The 22127-nt window shown below is 37.4% G+C and overlaps 1 protein-coding gene across 3 annotated transcripts in view; it reads right to left on the bottom strand.

The window, feature by feature from the left end:
- The window catches only part of PPP2R3A (protein phosphatase 2 regulatory subunit B''alpha), a 204972-nt gene that overhangs the window by 161605 nt on the left and 21240 nt on the right, over positions 1–22127 (bottom strand). For all 3 annotated transcript variants that reach the window (XM_010364830.2, XM_030934343.1, XM_030934340.1), the window contains exon 2: positions 5246–7681. In XM_010364830.2, the coding sequence (XP_010363132.1) occupies positions 5246–7240 (1995 nt within the window). In that variant the 5' untranslated portion in view covers positions 7241–7681. The remainder of the gene's footprint in view (positions 1–5245; positions 7682–22127) is intronic.

Here is a 22127-nt window from a genome sequence, read left to right as displayed (position 1 = left end):
GGAGGCTGGGAGAGGGCAGACTTATCAGGAACACCTAGATATGAGATTCACTTTCTACTTCTGGAGGAACATGAATAATATGGAGCATATGAAGCCCAAACTTTCTGTGTGCATAAAAATATATTAATAACAAAAAGGAATCATAATGGTACATCTTGCAATTTACATTTTTAACTTTATCTTGACCTTTCTACATCAGTACACATGTATCTACCAGGCTCTTGTGAATATAGGTGGGGACATATTTGAGATACCTGATGTTAATCAGAAAGAATGGAGGTATTAATGCAAAGGGACGTGATGTCAGAAGCCACCAAAGGTGGAGGGGGATATTCAGGTTGGGCTCATTCCACAAATTCCTATTTGCCACCAGGCAGATCTGTTTACTTTTATTAATCAGCTTGGTGGTAATTGAGAGGAGGAGAGAATGGTTTCCTATTTCATTGCTAAGTGTCTTGATTTCTACTCAAGTATTCCCAGCACTGAACCCAGGCACCATGAATACCTACAAAGCTAGGGAAGAACAAACATTTTCCCTCAGTGACATGACTGGCTAATGTTAATGAAGGCATGGATATAAACCTAGAAAGTAAAGAGAGAAAAGTGTCTATTAATGTTCCAGAAGGAACGTTTAACAAAGTTCCTAAAATGTGCTTTGCTAAAATGTTAAATGTATTTTCCTAATTATTCTGCATTCAAATATGCATACAAAACTATACACTATACTATCTAAACATTGAGGAAACCTAAATGTTAGATCATTAACCTAGGAAGATCCTTTATTTACTCTGGAATGAAATTTCAAATACATATTCCTGCTCAGGGTTAGAAGAAAGCAAAGTAAGTTCCAGTAACAACAGAAATCACGCCCACCTTCAAAGATTTCTCTCTCGGGCATCCAAAAATAAATAAAAAACAAACAATTGTACAACATTAAATGGCCAGAAATATCCTTTTCCAACCCAAATCCATGAGGAAGATGGCAACTTCTAAGAATGGGCAAAAGGACAATATATAGGTATTCCTTAAAGAGAAAATAAATGGTTACAAAATTTTCAAAATGTAAACAAAGAGCTCATATATGGTGTACTGTAAGAAAGTCTGTGGGAACAATGGTGATCAAGAAAGCACCCTCTTGCTCGAAATAGCTACAGCGTATTATCGAGGGATTTCTGCCCCGCAATAAAGTAAAACAATCTACACTCTCATGATGTCTTCCCCTCTTGCCAGGAAAGGTGACCGGACCCTTCCTAGGGTGCTGTCATTTTTTAGGTGTTAAAAGCTAGAGGAATTAAAAGACTTAGAGGTCTAGGTAAGATACTTGAGTCTTGCTGAGGCACTACCCTGAAGTCCGTGAAGGGCACCCTGAGTTCAGGTCTTCTTGTACCCATCCTTGAGAAGCAAAAAGCAGGGAAAGAGACAGTCCTCAGGCAAGGGAGCAGTTTCCATTTGAGAAGGAGACAAAGCAGGAGAGTGAAAATCCCCTCACTTGGTTATTCCTCCACTTATTCGTTTATTCATTCAAAAAATAGCTACTTAATGCTAAATAGAGGCCAACAGAGGCTAGTAGCCCAGATGTGGAAACTTAAGAGAGATTCACACATCTTCTTCCATATTCTTATTTCAATATTTCATTTTTACCTCGGGTACATTTGAGAGCTTGAGATAACATTTTTGGAGGCTGAATGGAAAAAGAGAAGATTAGATGTGAATTAGGTTGTCAGGGAGACTGCCTGCTTAAATTCTGACTTGAAACTCCAGAAAACCGATGGGAAAAGGTTACCATCCGAAAGACAGGTAGGCTTCTTACTCTCTATCCCTTATTGGTGTGGATTCTACTAACTTGGAATTCATAACAATACAAGCACAGCAGCCTGAAATTTCCCTTTATATTCTCTAGGAAGGAAAGTTCTGTTAGAACAATTTTTGTTGCCCTTTATTATCAAGATAAAACTATCACAGAGCTTAGGTTTGAGAGAAATAATGGATTCATGACATATCTATTTAGTCTCTTGCTGAATTCCCCTGGGACAAAAGGTGGAGTTTTGAAGCAAACAATAAAATGTTAAGATTTGACAAAGCTAAGTGATGAGTGATAACAGTGCTTTTATATCATTCACCATACTTTTCTATTTGCTTAAAATGGGTTGACAAACTTCAGTCTATTGACCAAATCTGGCCCACTGCCTGTTTTTTTAAGTCTTAGAGCTAAGAATGGTTTACATTTTTAAAGCATTGGGTTGTTTGGCTGTTGGTTTGTCTTGTAAAGAGCAAATAAGACTACATGACAGAGACTCTGACCCATAAAGCCTAAAATATTTACTATCTTGCCCTTCACAGAAATGTTTGCCAATTCCTCACTTAAATTTTTCATAAGATTAAAAAAAAAGACAAGTAGGAAGGGAACTGAGTCAAGGAAGAATGGTTTGTCTTCTTGCATTAAGCATCTTCCTGAATTAAACATTTTATATTATCTGTCTCTTTAAATTAGCTTTTCATTAATTACTTTTTCAACTTCTATCAAGAAGAAATCTCATCAAATTTTATATTCTGTGATATTGAAACTTATTTAAAAGAATGGCAGGAGACAGTCTTTTAATAAGATTTTGATTTCAGTCCATTACTTGCCGAAAAACTGGGGAGCACATTTAGAGCCCAGTGTGACATTTTAAGGTAGTTGTACCTAGATTGTGGGTCATGGGTGTTAGCCAGGGACACAGGACAGGTGATACTCAGACATTTTCTACTTTATGCAGTCCATCTCTTTTTAGAGAATTTGTCTCCTTTTTGTCACAGAAGATAATGGGGGAAGAGGGTTGAGTAAAATTCAGAACACCGTATCACAGTGAGAGTTTCTGGTTATAATGGTTTTAAGACATTGGAATAGGTCATCAGAGAAAGGAGATGTTCTTCAATGGGCAGACAGGTTATTGTGAGGGAAAATAGCGAGATAATACCTTTAAATATCTTAGTATGCCTTAGTTCACAATAACTAGTCACTTTTACGACATTATTATCATTTTGAAGTTGCTATGTAGGTATTTTCTTTCCTTTATAACAAACTATTAAGCACAACAGTATTGCCTGTGTCCTGCAATGTGTCATGTGGGAAAAAAACCACATGAAGGGATTTTTCTTACTTTTGTGATTGATTCCAAGTTTCTCCCCTAGTGTGGACCCAAAACTAAAGATATTACCACCTGTGAACCCAACAAATGAGGAGATTCACACAAAGTAATTTCACAGAAATGCTCAGGGAACATCTGCAATATTTAGAACCAAATAATCACTTAGTAACCTTATTAAGTATGTATTGTTTTAAACTTTAGTGTTGCTAGTAACTAAAAAAGTCCACAGAAGAACAGCAGCCACAAAACATACAGATTAAGTATCCCTTATTCAAAATGCTCAGGACTAGTTTAGATTTAGAATTTTTTTTGGATTTTGGAATATCTGCATATACATAATGAGATACCTTGGGGATGGGGCCCAAGTCTAAACATGAAATTTATTTGTTTCATATATACACATAGCTTGAAGGTAATTTTACACAGTATTTTAAAGAATTTTGTACGTGAAACAAGGTTTTGACAGCATTTTGACTGTGACCTATCACAAGGTCAGGTGCAGAATTTTCCACTTGTGGAATCATGTTGGTGCCCAAAAAGTTTCAAATTTTAGAGCACTTTGGATTTTGGATGCTCAACCTGTACCACGGAAAGAAAGATTCATCTGATTTTTTTCCTAGTTTTTCCCCTGCTCAAAGGAAACTTGTAATGAGAAGCCTAATAAGTAACTTGTATTTTAACTTGGTCACATAAATGGCATGTCAAATATCCAATTAGTTTTTTAAAAAATTACTATGTAATATTTAAGAATATAAAAAGCATAAAGAATAACATGACAAAATACTTATGGATCTACTACCCAGATTATGAAGTAAAATATGACTAATACTATTCAGGTCCCCTGTATGCCCTTCCTCAGTTGCATTTCCCTTCCTCCAGGATTAACAATTAACACTGGATTTTGTGTATCCATGTATTTCTTCATACTTTTTGTAAAAATGTATATATCTCAAAATTATTCATATCCTTATTTTACCACTTGCTTTTGTCGATTTGGCTTTATGTCTGAATTCATACATGTTGATACATACAGCTCATTCATGTAGTAGGGGCAGTGCTTAACAAATATTCCATGTGCTTTTCTATGTTTCTCAGATTTTAGGTTGGGAATCACTGGACTGTGAGCAGAAATGAAGTGTGTCTAAGTTTGGGACAAGGCAGTTAAAAGCATCACCCCTTGTTCCCCTCCTTCAGTGAACTCAAAAGCCACATATTCCAGATGAGTCAATAGGCAGCAGTGAGAACATGGAGCCTCCATCAGACTGGGTCCTTGAGTGAAGTAGAGCAGAGCCTCTTGCTAACCCATGTTGGACTTACAAAATGAACAAGGAATAATCTTGGTGCGCTACGACACACATATGTAAATAAAATGGGAAGATAACAGCCTTTCTGGGAGTATTCAAAAGCAGTACTTTCAGTAGGGGGATGGATTAAAAACTTTTGAAAATACTTCTATGATTCTAGATTGATATTTATTCTCAGGTGCCTAGAGAATCAAATCTTATCCTTTAGTCTTTACCTTCTTTGAAGGCCTACTGTTATGATAATGCTTTCAGAATGGTGTTCACATGTTTATAAACTGTTTCAAAAATTGTCTGTCAGTTTTGTCCCTACAAGTAGATTTTAAGATCTCTAAGAATCATGTCTTCTCTTCTTTTGTACTCTACACTAACCTTACACAGGTCTACACAGGCATGTAACAACCGGTCTCTTGGTTGGCTGGGGAGGGTGAGGACTAATATTAAATGCCTACTTTGTGTAAGGAACCTTGCTTATGTTTTACACCAGCTATTTTGATCCTTATTTCCACCATAAAGATGAGGATATTAAAGGTAAGTAATTTTCCTTTGGTCACAGAGCCGGAAAGAAGATGAACGGTATGGGGAGGGTAGTAGAAACCAGTCTGAGTCTAAAGTCTGCTTTTTTCTTTTTTTATATATTATCCTGTATAATCTTTGCTTTTTACTGACTCTGAGCTGAGTGAGATCATTCCTAGAGCAGGGCAGGAGCTTTAGTAGAACAAAAAATGGCTAATAAAAAAGTTTTTCTTTATAAAATTTTCAAACACCAAAACATTTTTTAAAGAGTTCCTAGGACTCAAAATTGTTGGGGCTTACCTTGATCACCTCTGGAGTCTGCTGAATCAAAACTGCTGAAGTAGTATCTTTGGCTTTATCACCAACAGGACTTCTACAGACTGATAAATTGGCCTGGGAGGAAGTTGTCAAGGTTTCCTGTAGAATTTGCATCATTTCCTTCTCTTGTGATAGGCTCCCTCTGCTTGATTTGCATTCAACTAGTTCTTGAGCAAAATCTTCAATGCTTTCCAGAATTCGCAGTAAGAGGGCTCGATCCTCTTCCTCTATTTTGTGTCCATTGGTTTCAATAATCCTTGTTAGACAGGAAGGCGAGACTTTTTCTATGGGTGAAGAGACTTTAGATTTAGGCTCAACATCTACAAGGGTCTGACCAGTCAACTGACTGTGACTATTTAAAGAATTAGAGTTTTTACCCTTTGCAAGTGGCTCTCTTAGAGAGGTCTCCATCTTCTGTGAAAAAGATTCCAAATCCATTAACAATTTATCTATCTCTTCTTGGCTACTGGAATTTGTAAAATCTCTCTGGTCTCCCTCTTCAACTTTAGAAACTTTTGATTTACAGCCTTCCTTAGGTAGATGAACAAATGATTTCTCAAATATCTTACCAATTTCATTTTGCATTGAGGCGGGGCATTTTTTAAGATGAGTAGCATGTTCTGGAAATTCTGCTCTATGTTCATGTATCTTTAATAACTCATGACTAGGTCCATTCTCTGTCTTTTGTCCTTTATCTAATGCTTTCTTTCCATCTGACTCTTCTTCGATATAAAGAGTTTCCATTAAGTCACTAGAAGAAACATTTTCTAAAGGGTTCATGGTTAATGACTGTGCTTGAACCCGGACAGCTTTTAGAGTTCTAGGATCATTTACCTCTAAGTTATATAAGGAATTTGTGGAGTTGTTTGGAATGGATTGTACAGTGTCCATCTTCCTAGAATTAGGCTTGTCATCTTGCAATTCAATAGTTTGAAATTGTCCACAGTCAGAAGCTGAGAGCTGGACAACATCTTCATATTTAGGGGGTTGTTCAGTGCCAAACACTGGAGAGAAGGGAGTCAGTTGTAAGCTAGGCATATTACTGATCAGTTCTGTTAAATCTAGAGCCTCATTATTCCCAGACTGCATGAATTCAAATGGTAACTTCTTCAGATAGGATGCTAACCTGGTCATTACATTCATATAGACAGTTTCAGAACTAGAAAATGTATCATTACCACTTCCTTCATTGATGCTACTCCCTGACTTTTTCTTTATGCATTGTTTTATGATGTCTGTGCATTTTTTTAAATCCTCAGAGCATTTCAATAAGATGTCCAAGCACATCTTTATGTCTGTCCCAGAAGAAAAATTATCTATTTTATGTTTTTCCAAAATCTGAGTAACCAAGTCTTCTTCAGAGAAGTTTTGAAGAAACATGGAAGTCAGGTTCGTATCAAGTGAGTTTCTATGAGATAAAGGTTTTTCCTCAACTGAAGAACTCCTTAGTAAACCAAAGGATGGGGCGTTCCCATCATTGTTATAATGGCCACAAAGCAAGTCCAAATCAACTGACCTCCTATTAAATGAGTCAGACTTAACTTTCCTTCCTTTTCTGTAAGCTGCATGGTTAGAGTTTTTGAGTTTTTCAAGGGAAAATTCTTTTATTTTCCCGCTGGCAAAACTGATTGCTTCTCCTGCAATGTCCTTTAAGTTGCAGGTATTCTGAAATGTAGATCCTCTCTTGACCCTGGGTATGCCTGTGAAGGCCTGTTGGGGATAGTCTCCTTCAGTCGAGCAAAGCCCATTTTCGTGGGGTAGAAACATAGAGTTCAGATCTGCATTTTTGAACTGAGACACAGGGATGTGCAAGAGGTCTGCACAAACACTATGGTGTACCACAATGCAGTCAACTCCATGTGTGAAGGTGTGGCAGGTTCCAGTGCAATAATGTATAGCTTGTTCAAAACGCCGGTCTATCACCACACTGCTGTAGTGGTTCACAGTACTAACCACAAGTCTGTAAGTTGCTGCCATAATATCAAATCCACTTACTGGTGGGACTTGGAACTTTCTAGAACTTGTTTCATGAAAATTCTCCTAAATGACAATTAGCTGAAAATATATTTAATAACAATGATCAGTGGTTTCTTCCAAATATAATGGCTTTTCCCATGAAGGGAAATCATTTATATTTGAGGTTTGGTAACTATCAGGATACAGTAGCTGCTGCACATGTGTGCTTGTACTGGCAAATTTAATACTTTAATAATTGTGTTTTTAAATTTTATTTAGTAATATGATACTGCAGAATTATTTTGATGAAAGAATATCCTCTTTTAGTTCAACAGTTCCATAACATGGAAGTTTGCTGTCATAAATTTACTATCAAATCTTAGTTGGTAGCGGAGAAGTATTGTGATAACTGAGTCCTCCAAGGGTTTAAATGATCCATTTTTCTGTGAATGACAGAGAAACCTGTAATAAAAAAGAAAATAATTAAAAAGAAATATTATTTTTAACGCTGGAACTTTTAATTTCCTCTTTCTTTGCATCACATATGCAGTTAACCACCAAGCCTTATTATCTGCAATATCCCTTACAGCTGATATTCAACTCATGCCTTTGTTTCATCACACCTTATACTCCTTATTGCCTAGAGTAATATTACCTCAACTGTACCTTGTCACATCTACCTCTGAGATGAATTTCTTATTGCACGCTCCTTGCCACCTTATATGATACTAAGCTTAGATTTACATGGCATTGTCATCCCTCACAGCTTAAGAATTCACATTTCTGATCTTCTCATGGATCACAGCAAGTCTACCTCTTTTTGACTCACTTTTAAGTCCCTCAACATCTGTTCCCATCCATCTATAATCATATTTTCTACTATGTCCCCGCACCAACCTTTCGCTTCCATCAACCTAGTCTTCTCAAAGACTACCAACAACTAGTACCTGTTCTTGAGTCTCAAATTTCCTCTATCCTTAGAAATTATTCTCCCATCATCTTCTCTTTGCTTACTGAGAGAAAAAACAAGTTTCATTACTGATCTTGATCCCATCTCCCAGATCCTGCCCCATGCGGATATCTCTCTCTCTGCATCAAGTGGACAGAATTGACTTAATCATTCTCTTAAAAAAAAAAAAAAAAAAAAAAAGGCTTTTAAAATATACTATAGTTGCTTTCCAAGAAGGTTCTGTCAATGTATTTATTCAGTCAACAAATACTGGCTACCTACTGTGTGTACCAGGCTCTTTGTATACACTAGGGATAAAGCAGGAAATAAAACACGGGGGAAAAACCCAATATACCAGTTAAACATATAAACTTACATGGTGGCATGTGTTGGGGAGAAAAACAATGCAGGGCAAGGGTTTAGAAATGTTGGGAGGGTTCTGTTTTATGAAGGGTTGTCAGAGAAGACCTCACTGACATCTGAAGAGCAGAGACCTGAAAGACTAGAGGAAGCAGGCCAAGAAGGTATTATGAGGTAAATCCTCCAGGGCAGAATAACGGCAAGTACAAAGGCCCTAGAGTGGAGCATGCGTGATTCACTAAAAGAATGGCAAAGAGACCAAAGTGGGTGGAGCAGAGAAAGCAAGGGGACAATGGGAGATGACATGGCCTGCAGTCCCAGCTACTCGGGAGGCTGGGGCAGGAGAATTTCTTGAACCCAGGAGGTGGAGGTTGCAGTGAGCTGAGATCATGCCACTGTACTCCAGCCTGGGTGACAGAGCAAGACTCCATGTCAAAAAATAAATACATACATACATACATACATAAAAATAAGTAAATAAATAAAAATCTAATGAACCTTTCATGAGTCATCTTACTGAGAAAGAAAAAGGGGATAGGGCAAGACTTAAAAGAACGAATCACAAATTTAGGTTTTTGAGTATGTTTTGAAAGGACATCAACAGCAGAAAATCAAACCTCAAGGGGTGGCACCAACTACCAATGAGAAATTTACAGTCTAAAATAATTTGAGTTAAAAAAAAATGCCAAAGCATCAAAGATTACTTTCCCTGCTATTTATTTCAGACCTATGGGTGTCAAATTCTGCCTTTTTATTCAGACCATAATTCAACTGATGCCCAGTTAACCGGATGGAATCTTAGACATGGAATCTAATCCACTATTTTCAATCAGAGATCCAACCTAACTCAGAAGCACCATGCTATCCTGCATCTAAGAGACAGTTAGGCTGCTGATTCCCAATCCTGCCAGTGTGGCCTAATATAAGCTGGTTAACCCTGTCAATCTGTTTCAACAGCAAAATGGAGAGAATAATAACATCCATCTCATGAAGATTAAGTTAACATATGTTAGATGCTTACAACAATACCTGAGACTCAGGAAATGCACAATAAATGTTATTGCTGTTATTGCTCTAATTCACTTATCAAACATTCCCTACTCTGTGCCAGACCCTGGGAGAATGTTGCCAAATGACATATAGTGATGGTCTTCAGAGTGCTCAATGTTTAATGAGGGCAGGGACAGAAGCAAGCAAGCACAGCAGCTATCAGGAGTGAGATCAAGTTTCTCCCATTTTGCTCCCACAATTAATAAATGTTCTTTTCAAAAAAGTTGGACAATATTCACAAGCAGAAATAAACACTATTGATATTCTTATGGATATACTTTAACTTTCTCTTATGAAAATTTATAAATGTATATATTTTTTATAAAATTTGGACCATACTATAACTTACTTTGACAATATCTCATAAATGTACTTCCATGTCAAAACAGACACAGATCATTTTAATGAATATTCTATCATATAAATAAAATTAGTCATTTGTTATTGCTGAGCATTTAGGTTATTTACTAATTGTTTTCAAATGAGCAGTGATAAACATTCTTTTACATATACTTTACGTAGCTCTTCAGTTATTTGCGTATAATATATTCCAAATAGTAAAATGTTGAGTCAAAAGATGTGTGTTGGCCGGGCGTGGTGGCTCAAGCCTGTAATCCCAGCACTTTGGGAGGCCGAGACGGGCGGATCACGAGGTCAGGAGATCGAGACCATCCTGGCTAACACGGTGAAACCCCGTCTCTACTAAAAAATACAAAAAACTAGCCGGGCGAGGTGGCGGCGCCTGTAGTCCCAGCTACCCGGGAGGCTGAGACAGGAGGCTGGCATGAACCCGGGAGGTGGAGCTTGCAGTGAGCTGAGATCCGGCCACAGCACTCCAGCCTGGGTGACAGAGCGAGACTCCGTCTCAAAAAAAAAAAAAAAAAAAAAAAGATGTGTGTGTGTGTGTGTGTGTACATATACTTTTTCAAAAAAGGTCATTAGATACACAGGGCCAATCTAGAAAAGGGCCTGTTTCTCCATGTTTTCTTGGACTGATTCCTTTCTTTAAATTTTTGGTAATTTGATCGATGAAAAAAATGGAAGTACATTGTTTTAATCTTCATTTCCTTGATGGCTGGTAAGTCTGAATATCTTTTCATTTACCTATTAGACATTCTGTCATTGTTCACTTGTGAAGCCTTTCTTCATGTCCTTTGTCTGTTTTGAGAGGGAGCATCTGAATCAGACTGAGGAGTCAGGAAAAGCTTCCCAAACTATAGAGATGTAGGTACATAATTTTGAAGGATTAATGAAAGCTACTTAGACAAAAAGAAAGGGAAGAATACTCCAGGTAGAGGGAAACACATATGTGAAGGCAGAGAGGCAGAACACTGCACAGTGAGTCCTGAAGCACAAGTAGTTCCAGCTAGTTTCACTGGGGGGCGTATAGAAACAACCAAGAGGGCAGGAAAAAAGAGCAGCAGCAGCAAAAGCCAACCACAGTTGGCCTTTGTGTGCTAAACTAACGATTCTGAACTTTATTCTGAAAGCTATGAGAAAAACAAAGACTTCTAGGCTACAAAGTAACATGATTAAATTTGTTTTAGGAAGATTACTGCAGCACCTGAGTGGAGGATAGATAGGAACTAGACTGAAGACCTAGAAATCAATTAGGAGGTTATGATAATAATCTATGCAAGAAGTGATGAGAATCTAAACCAAGTAGGTGACAGTAATAACAAAGAGGAGGGCACTGATCAGCCCAAGAGGAAGAATCCATAGAACAGCAGGAGGGGAAAGTGACAGGGAAGAATCTTAGGTTTCCGGCTTAAGTACTGGGAGACTTGTCTTGCTACTCCCAAGACAGACTTTCTGTTTTTGTTTTACAGGGGGTGGCCACAGGACAGATAAAGTTATTTTCTGAATGTGTTGTTTGAGGAGGTACCTGTGGAATATCTAAATGGTAGATGACTGAATGAAATGTGAACATAAAAACCTGGAGGTCAGCAGAAAGATCTGGGTTGGAGATGCAGCTCTGAGAAGTTACTTAGGGTGAGTGCATAAAGTGAGGAGAGCTCTAGACTGAGGAAAAGTTGAGGATCAATGACAGTTGCGGGTTGAAGAGAGGGACAGAATTCTTAGAGGGGGTCTAAGAAGAAAGAGAAAAAGATAACTAGAAAACTAGGAGAAAGTAGTTTTATGGAGGCTGAAGAAGGGACTTTCCAAATGGAGGTCACTAGCACTGGATGCTACTAAGCAGTCCAGGAAAAACAAAAAACTGGATTTGCCAATATGAAGGTTGCCGGTACCCTTATCATGTGCAATTGCAGGGATTTGGTGTCAAAAAAAGTGGTGCAGGTAGACTAGATTTTCCTTTTTTTTTTTTTTGCTAAGAAAAGGAGGGCTATAAAATGACAGCTAGAAGAGAATGAAGATACGAATTTTTTCTTAAATGATAGAAAATATTTGAGCTTGTGTACAGGCTGAAGGGAAAGATCCAGAAGCAGCTTTGGGGACCCAGGAACTAGTAGCCAAAGCCCTGGTGAGGGGATTAGTCTCAGAGGAAGGTGGAAACCTTTCCTAGTGAGGCAGGGGGAAATAAACCAATTTATATATGGAAGAAGAAAAATATAAGGAATTTTTTTTCTATGACAGCTTCAATTTTTCTCAGTGAAACCGAAAGCAAAATTATTGATTAAATAATTTACGGGAAAGGAGAGGTACTGAGGAATTGGAGAAGATAGTGAAAATCTGAAATAGCTGTTAATGAAAATAAGGAGGTATCTGATTAGCAACAGGCAAAAGTAAGGATAGATCCTGAAACATTCAGCAGGACTGATGTAGAAGGAGAGATGGTACAAATGACTGGATTGATTCAGGGCTTCTCATGAAGGCCAGAATACAAAAAGAATAGCAGCAAGAGATTCAAGTAGGTGTAAGCACTCACATAAGAAGTATGAAGTAATATGTTTATTGATTAAATAATGTTGATCAAGAAGGAGCAAAGGAGAGAAAAAGTTTCTTAGTAATTTACTAAAAATCTTCCACTAGGATGACATCTGTTTTTGCAATAAGCTTTGACTCCGTTACATTAACCAACAAATATTTCTCTCTGCATATTAGTGAAGACTTCATTAAATCATTTGAGATGTAGAAGGTCTATTTTTTCATCAGGCTTCTTTTAAAGTTGGTAGAAATGTGCCTCTGCTAACTTTAAGCAAAAAAAATGTGAAGACAAGAAAACTTCGAAGTAGAAAAGAAAACCTTAAAAATTTTCACAAAAATGGCAGTTTAGAAGAAACGTTTGGTTATCAATACATTTTTAAAAAGCAGCAGCCTTTAAATAATAGGAATAAAGAGAAAGTTTCTGGTGCCAGAATCACATTAATTATTGAGCTACAGTATTTTTCAATTCTAAAATACATTTTTTTTTGGACATTTTAACATCACTGAAATGGAAATACATCTTACAGTTGGTAGCATCTTAAAATCCCTATTGGCTAGGCAGAACTGTGACATGGTTGTCATTTATTGAACACACTCCAGTAAGGTCAAGAAAACACTATTGTAAAAAAACATGCAGAATGACTTGGCAGAAAATTCCCAAAGATCATAGATCATAGCAGAACACTCTTTTAAGAAATGCGTCATCAGCAAACACTCTGGATGGCAGAGAAAGAAAGTATAAATATAGGTGGCTCTAAACTGAAAAGTGATTTTAAAGAGTTTGAATCTGAATGGAAGAAATTCTAGAAATATTTTAGCCAATTATTTCCATTGTATTTTATTTATATATGCACAAGTGTGATATATAATTAAAAATATCTGTCAGGCCTGGTGCGGTGGCTCATGCCTATAATCCTAGCACTTTGGGAGGCCAGGGTGGGCAGACTGCCAGAGGTCAGGAGTTTACAATCAGCCTGGCCAACATGGTGAGACCCCATCTCTACTAAAAATACAAAAATTAGCTGGGCATGGTGGTGTGTGCCTGTAATCCCAGCTAACTCGGAAGGCTGAGGCAGGAGAATTAATGGAACCCGGGAGGCAGAGGCTGCAGTGAGTCGAAGGCTGCAGTGAGCCGAAATTGCGCCACTGCACTCCAGTCTGGGCCACAGAGCGAGACTCCATCTCAAAAACAAAGAAAAAAAGAAAAAAAGAAAAACTCTGTCAACACAAGTCTCATAGAACTCTTTCAGTAAGTTAAAAAAGTTCTAGATGATAAGCATTCTATCGTAATCAATAGGATTTTTTTCTTTCTTAATGGCACATTAAATGAGTGTTTTATAATCTTAGATGAGTTAAAATACAAGAAAAATTTTCAGTCTAAACATCTGTAATAGTCTGCTCTATACTCCTAACACAATAGATTACTTGGGAACTCATAATTGTTCTAAATGTGTACATTTATGCCACCTCAGTTCTGTGGCATGCTGCCAGCCCCACTCCCCAGGCTTTTGGTCTCTGCTGGGCCTTTCATCTCCACGAAGGGCAGAGTCTGTTTTCCTAATTTCTGGGCAAGTGGTTCACATGCATGTTTAGAGTTCATTCAACAAACAGTTATCAAGCACTTACTATTACCATCACTTTAAGCAGATTACGATTACTCTAACATGTACTTTCCAGTGCCTCTGGAAAGCTCCACAATAAACTGCTATATGACAATTCCTAATGAAGAAGATCTGCTGTGAAACAAAGGTTTAGAAGCACCAGATAAGAAAAGTTAGGACGGAGAGGAACTGGATTTTGAAAGATAAGAGCCTTATCAGGTAAAAACAGGTTGGACTGCGCCTTGTAAGCAAAAAGGAATTCTATGAAGGCACGGAGATAGGAAAAGCTTGTGTGTTTGGAGAGGTATAAGGAGTCTGGTATTGGTAACGTTGAAAACATGCAGTATGGGTTTCACAGTTTTAAGGTCTCCTCCAAATAATAATGAGAAACAGGAACGCGAACTGCATCTTCAAAAACCTAAGAGATACTTGTAACTCCAGATGAAGATAGAAAAGAGAAGTAGGCATGGTAAATGACTTAGCTTACTGATGACAAGCAAACCAATTCACCCTGCACAACCCAAAGAAAGCCGAGGTTTGTCGGTAGCTGATACCACAGAAAATGGAGTAAGGTAAGAGGAATGAACATAGGGGGATTGTTTGAAAGTCTGTAAGAGAATAATTAGGTCTTCCTACACCCACTCCACAAACTCAGAAATCATCCCTCTTTCATCCTGCTGAAGACAGAAAGTTGACGTGCTGGGAGGAAAAAGCTGAAACGGAAAAGTACCAACATAAGGCGCGTCAAACAAAGATGGTGGTAAAGGATTGAAAATAAAGGAGGCCCGGGTCACCAAAAACCAGGCTTACTACCTCCAACTCCTAGTCTCCACTGTGGATTAAAGAATCTTTTTCTAGAGAAATAGAAATCTCATCTAGCTACATGATCACCTTACAGTGAAGCCCACTAATTGACAAATGCTGCCCACAAACACAGAGCTTCCCTTCAGCTTTTAGAGCTTCACTTTTACTTTGAAATCAACTTCATTGATAATTTACATACAATAAAAAACATATTAAGTGTGTAGTCCAGTGAGATTTGACAAGAATCAAGTAACCATTGCCTTAAAAAAGACGGAACATTTTTATCAACGCAAAAAATTATCCCTAGGCCTTCTCTCAATTTCCCTTACCCACAATATCCAACAACCACTGATCTGATTTCTAATACTGTAGATAAGTGTCGCCAGTTCTAGATCTTCATATTAGCATAATTACATATGTACTTTTCTCTCTGTCTTCTCTCATTTAGCACTTAGTTTTGAGATTTATCCATTTTACTGTATGTTGTCAATTGTACATTCCTTTACACTGCTGAGTAGTATTCCACTGTATGAATATACCAGAATTTGTTTTATCCATTCAAATGTTCTGATGCTATTCAACAAACAGATAAAACAAATTCTGGTATATTCATACAGCTGATGGACATTTGAGCTGTTTCTAGTTTGGGCTATTATGATTTAAAGTTATTATGACTAAACAAGTAAAAGTCTTTTTGTGGACATGTGTTCATTTAGGTAATTAGCAATGGAATTACTGTGTCATGATAAATGTACATTTTACTTTATAAGAACCTGCAAAACTGTTTTCCAAAGTGGTTCTACCATTTTATACCCTTAGCAGCACTTGAGAGCTCTAGTAGCTCTACATCCTTTCAGATACTTGTGAATTTTAGCCATCTTAGTGAGTGTTAAGTGGCATCCCACTGTGGCTTTAATTTGCATTTTCCTGCTGACTAATGATGTTGAGTATTTTTTCATATGCTTATTAAAAATCCATATATATCTTCTTTTGTGAAGTGTCTATTCAGAACCTTTTGGGTCTTTTATTACTAAATTCTGAGTTCATTATATATATATTTTAAATACAGATATTATCTCCTAGTCTGTGGCTTCTCTTTCCATTTTCTTAGCAGTAGCTTTTGAAGAGTAGGAGGTTTTAATCCTGTAAATTAATTTTCATCAATCCAATTAATCATTTTTTCTTTTATAGTTAATACATTTATATATACTACCTTAAGATCTTTGCTTATCCTAAGGTCATAAGGATTTTCAATGGTTTTATAGTTGAAAAGAATGAAACACTTTTCTCACTTGACTCCTGGGACATATTTGGCTGGTTCTCCACCTGCCCTTTGAAAATTCACTGTCTCCTTCCTTGCATCTCTCTTCTTGTCCCTTATGTGCCAGCCTTCCTTAGAGTTTTGTCCTTTGTATGCTCAAATCTTGTCTACTTTTGTGGCTTTAAAATCTTTATCTGGCACTTCCTCTCAAATATTTATCTTTAAATCTGGTCTCTTCACTGCCAAGTATATTTAACTACATGGGGAATATTTTCTCCTGAATGTGTATTGAAATCCATGCCTGAAGCTGAATTCATCTCCCTGCAAATATTAGAGTTACATTTTTTGGGATGTCTCTCCCTGATTTCACGGAGAAATTTGGGAAGTTAATATATTCTTAAATATTAATGTAATGATGTAAATTATTGAATGGTGTTACACATACTATGTTGCTATTTATTTGTTCCACTTCAGGAAACATCTGGAGCAGAGTATGAGGTAAAGAAATTCCACTGCTTATCTCAGCTGATGAAAGGGTTCAAGAAGAAAGGATCAACATCAATCATAAAGAAAAGACAGAGTTGACTGAATGTCCATGACACCTAGGTAGATCACTTGAAGACTAAGAGTAGAAAAAAACTAGAAAATTGTCTTGAAAACTTTTTATTTAACAGAGTACACAAGGTGTAATGATTCAGAAATAATGAGTCATTTAGAAATAATAAAACTATTACTTTGCCTGGAAAACACAGGCAATCTTGGGTGGATGACTCAGTGTGGAAACTGCTTCCAAAGAACAGTTTAAAAGAATACCAAAAGTATATAGTAAGGCCTATTTGTGGAATAAAAAAGGAGACCTGGAATATTTTATTGTGTCCACTTCAAAAATAGTTGAGAAATTTAAAAAATACAATAAATAAAATTAATATAGTTGAGAAAATAAAACACCTCTTATAGAAAAGATTTTCTGATGCTCAAAGAAACTGTTTACATGGGTATGAAAGAACAATTAATGCTTTAGGTTTAGGGCTAATGTCTGAATGAGGCTAAGGGTAATATAAAAACATTCAGCAGTGGACCTGATTTGAACATATGGGAACTAGGAAGCACTTACTTTTATTTTTACCGCATATGGGAATTAGGAAAAATTTACTTTTATTTTTAGCGCAGTGGAGAAACAGGAAATGTGGCTGAAGGTAAAAAGCACCAGGTGGGCAGTCAGAAGCTCCTGGTCTCAGCTTCTGCACTGACTAACTCGGTAACTTGGTCAAGTCACTTCCCTCACAGGGATTTCACCTTCTCTTCAGGAAAAACAGGATGAAAGATGGCTCTGGGATCTAGGGAACACGAGAAAAACAAAATTTGTTTTTTCTTGGTTTGAATTAGGAAAGGGCTACATTTTACCAGAGAACTATTTTGTATTATTTGATGCGGGAAGTATGATGAATAGGCTATTAATTTTTAATGCATGTAATCTGCAAAGTTATTGATTTCTCTGAGAACTATCTCCAAAAGGAATATTTGGGGTTAAACTTTTACCATTTTCTAATTTTAAAAAATTCTTTATTATATACTCCAAAATATCACCACTAGTTTTTGTCTCTGTCTAGCTATATTATAAGTTATTTTAGTTCACACAATTTCCTTTTCTAAGTATTGTTCTTATTTTGCAGGAGAACATATAAAAATCAGGTAATGATCTATAGGTAAAAATCATTTAGACAATTTAGAAGAACACATGCACTTTATAACACAGTTTAATAAACATTTGAGTCCCACTACAGGCCAGGTACCCTTCAACATAAAGAACTATGAACTCTATGGTTTTGCCTCAAGCAGCTCACAGTCTGAGTGGGCAGGAAAGTGGATACACAACCTTTAGGCAAAAGAAGACATACCAGAGAGGGGATCTGACAAACCCAGTCCTGGAATACAGTAGTGTAGTTGGCTGAAGGGAAAATGTCCTGTGAGAAAAGGGAGCAAAGCAGAAAGCAGCATGGGATGTGTGGGAGCTAGCAGGAACTTGGTATTATCTGAGTGTCAAGCTTGAAGACAGGCTTCCAGGAGCCAAAGTTGAAGGAGTGGGGGCAAAGGCAACACAGCACTACAAAGCCCCTGAGAGGTTACAAATTGTGGTTAGGGAAAGAGACAAGATCAAATGTGTACTGTGGGATATTACTCTTTGTAGCATTGTGGAGGGCAGACTTGAGGACACAAGACGAAGCTAGGTAGGCCAGGCAGAAGGCCTCAAAAGAGTCTAGAAGAGCATCAGTGAGGCTATAAATGAAGGCAGCTCAGGGGCTTAAGTTGACTAATCATGATCACAAAACTATGAGCAGGATCTGCACATAACACTTTTATCTTTAAGTCCTGTCCCTTTCTAATTTCCTGTACAAGCACGAATTCTGGTTAAAGATAACAAGAAATCTGAAATTTATTTTTATTGAGTATGGATATATTTTTAAAAGGACTTTATTCATTAATTTATAAGTGCTCCAAATGTTCAGGGCATTATAGAAAACAAACAAGGCTTGTTTATAGGAATTTGTGAGATAAAATAAATGAGACAAAAAATAATAGGTCAATTCATTTAAGAGGTATTTATTGAGCTCCTCCTGGGTCCTGATGGAGATCACATTCTAGTGACAATTCCTTTTAGAACATCATTTTTACATCCTCCTTCCCTTCCCTGACAAGTTCATTTTGATACAAGTGAGCAGAGAGGGTCTTCAGAGCCTAGTGGATTCTAGATGATGGCCAAGAACCTATTGTAAAAGCAATAGAATAATGGTATCAGGGAAAAGCTGCTCATTTGGGATAAGAATCCCAAGGAATGGTATGGGTGGCAGTAAGCTGGGGTGGAGCCTGGACCTGCCTTCAAGGCAGTTTGGATCTGACAAACCAAAGTTACTGTTTTTGTCTTTTTAAACAATAGTTCTAATCTTTATAAAAGTAACGACTGCAGAAATTAGACACACTGTAAACAAAAGTGAGAGTGATACCAGAGAAATTACAAAGAGGAAAGCAAAGATCAGAGCTAGAGGTAGTATCAATGTGAACATTTTTGTAAATATCCTTTTCGGCTTTAAATATACATATACACATAAATAGTCATGGAGATTTTTGTGCATATAACTTTTTAAACAAAAGTGAGATTATAGTTTATTGCCTGTTTTTTTCCACTTAATATAGAGAAACTCCTTTCCCTGAAAATAAAAATCTATAGTATACACCTTACACACATTGTATGGGCACAGTAAATTTACTCATTTAACTCTCTAGTAAGGCACGTTAGGCTGTATGGTAAGAAAGGTACAGAAAGGAAGCAAGCAACAAGCAAATGAGAGAACTGACTTCAGCTGTGGCAGCATTCTGACTATTTTAAAGGTAGAAAGAAGGTAAGACATATGGAAGCTCAGGAGATTTTTGTGTTCCAGACATAGATGAATAATGTCTGAATCTGGAATTCTTTGTGGATGAAGAAGAATTTCCAAAAGGGAAACAAAAAGGGACTGCAACCCAACACACACTATAAGTGAAGTAATTTCAAATCTTCACATCTGCAGAACAGATAGATAGAATGTCAAGAAAGCACTGAGACAACTAAAAACAGTGGGTGGACTGCCAGGGAAAAACCAAGTCTCATTCTAATGATCATTCACAACCACAGCTTTCCAAGGAAGTGGCAGAGCTCCCAAACTATGCTCTAATAGAAGGTGTACTGAGCCTTTCTCATGAGATGCTAGGTGGCTTTAAGACTTCATGTGTCCTCTGGGTCTCCTCTTTCTCAAGTGTTTGGGTGGGCTCTGTGGGTTAAAAACTGTGCTTGTCAAAGTCCCCTTGGAAGCTGCATTTCCTACTGCAACAAAACAGCTCTGCTTTTATCTGTTTTAGATACTGGATCTCCAAAAAGGTTTTATTTTAAGAACAGCTAAAAAGTGTTCTTAAAATAACAGCGTTAAAAGAAAAATAACATTCACCCTTCAGCTTATTTGTTAACCACAAAGGGAAAAATGTAAATATATAATGGAAAGACCTGAACATTCCCACCTTAACACGTCAGACAAACCTGGCATCACTAATGGTGGGAAAATCACTTAATATGTGCCTCCCAAAATGATTCAGTGTGAAGACTGCAGCAACACTGATGGAATTTCCTCACCAAAAATATTTAATTAATCAATCCTTTAGATCTAATGTTCAATTCCAGAAAATACAGGCTACAGAGAAATAAGTTAATACCATGAAGAAGCAGAGAAATTCATGATATGGATCATTCTGTAAGACAACTGGCCTGGTGTCTTCAGTGGGTTAGGGGAAAAGGAAGCAAAAGGAACACTAGATATAAAGGCTCTGAGGTGGCAGCATGGCTTGAATGTTTTAGCAAGAGTGAGAATGCCAGTATGACTAGACTTTGCTCTTACCTAAGTGAGATGGAAAGCTACTGAGGAGTTTTAAGCAGAGAAATGACATGACCTGATGTTCTTCACAAAATCATCTGGCTGTTAGGATGAGAACAGACTACAGGGGACAGGAGTAGAAGAGGGAGACCAGAAGGAGGGCTATTAGAACAATCCAGGCAAAAGATGATGCTGCTTGGACTAGGTGGTAGCAGGAGCAGGGTGAAAAGTGGTCAGATTCTGGATATATTTTGAAAGTAGAGCCAATGGGATACACGAGTGGGTTTCATAGAAAAGAGGGAGGTCAATAATAAATCTAAGGGTTTAAAAAACTGGTTTTTTGTTTTTTGTTTTTTTTTAATCCTTGAACAACTGAAGATGAGAACTCACATTAATTGAGACTGGAAAGACTGCAGAAAGAAAAGATTTGTTTGTGGGAGAGGAAGGAGTGGTTGCAAGGAGGATCTGTAGTTCAGTTTTGGACATGTTAACTTTAAGATGCCTATTAAGACATTCAGGTACTGGTGTCCAGATGGCTGCTAGAGAACTAAGCCTGGAGTTTAGGGGACAGATCTGGGTTGATACAAATTTGGGAGTCATATTTTAAAGTCATGAAACTAGATGAGATCACCAAGGGATGGAATACAGAAAGTAAAGAGGAGATATCCAAAGGCTGAGCCATGGGGCACTTCAAACATGCAGAGTGGCACTGTCCAATGGAACTTTCTGTGATGATGAAATATTTTTATATCTGTACCATGCAACAGCAGCCACTTCCTACATATGGCTATTGAGCACTTGAAATACAGTCAACTGAAATAACTACATGTAGCTAGTGGCTACAGTACCAGACACTGTAGATCTAGGGTATGGGGGAACTGAAGAAGAACCAGCAAAGGAGAACGAAAAAAAATGGCCAGAGAGGGAAGAATTACTGTGAGTCAATTCTCCATCGGTGTCTCATGTTTCTGCAATTATTGTAAGTGAGGCACTATCTTGATAGTCGGTGATGTGACACATGACAGTTCCAGACTATACTTTCAAGGACGTTTTTACACTGAATAGCCTTGGAAGACTTGGTAATGTCTCCCTCCAGAGCAACACGTTACTGTTCAGCATAATAAAGATAATGTTTCCCTCTGGAACAAAGAGCAGGCATGCTTATGGCCCATTATAAAATATTTGGGTTCCACCTAAGATCAAGTTTCCTTTCCAATAACACAGCCTTACTGTGTGTGCAGGTGTCATCTGGCCTCTTCATACTGCCTTTGGAGAACTGGGGATCAGGAAACCAGCACAAAAATACTGATACTCTGGTTATGTTACTGCTGTGAGTAATAAACTGTCTTCTGTCTCTGATCCAGAAGTCTTGTGTCTTCTACCATTATACATGAAACAGTGGCATACTAACTTGTTAGTATACAAATACAGGAAACTCTTAGATCCTTCATAGTTCTTGACAAGTATCTCAGAAGCCAAGTGAAGGTGTCTCAAGGAGGAAAAAGTGAGCTATCAACTCTGTTCCTGAATGTTAAGTCAGATAGGTGTTGAGAAATGACAGATGTGGACATCACTGATAACTGAAAAGAGCAGTTTT

Source organism: Rhinopithecus roxellana, chromosome 1, assembly GCF_007565055.1.
Source record: "Rhinopithecus roxellana isolate Shanxi Qingling chromosome 1, ASM756505v1, whole genome shotgun sequence".
NCBI lineage: Eukaryota > Metazoa > Chordata > Mammalia > Primates > Cercopithecidae > Rhinopithecus > Rhinopithecus roxellana.
Note: the sequence above shows the minus strand (reverse complement) of the source record. Positions and strands in the feature narration are given on the sequence as shown.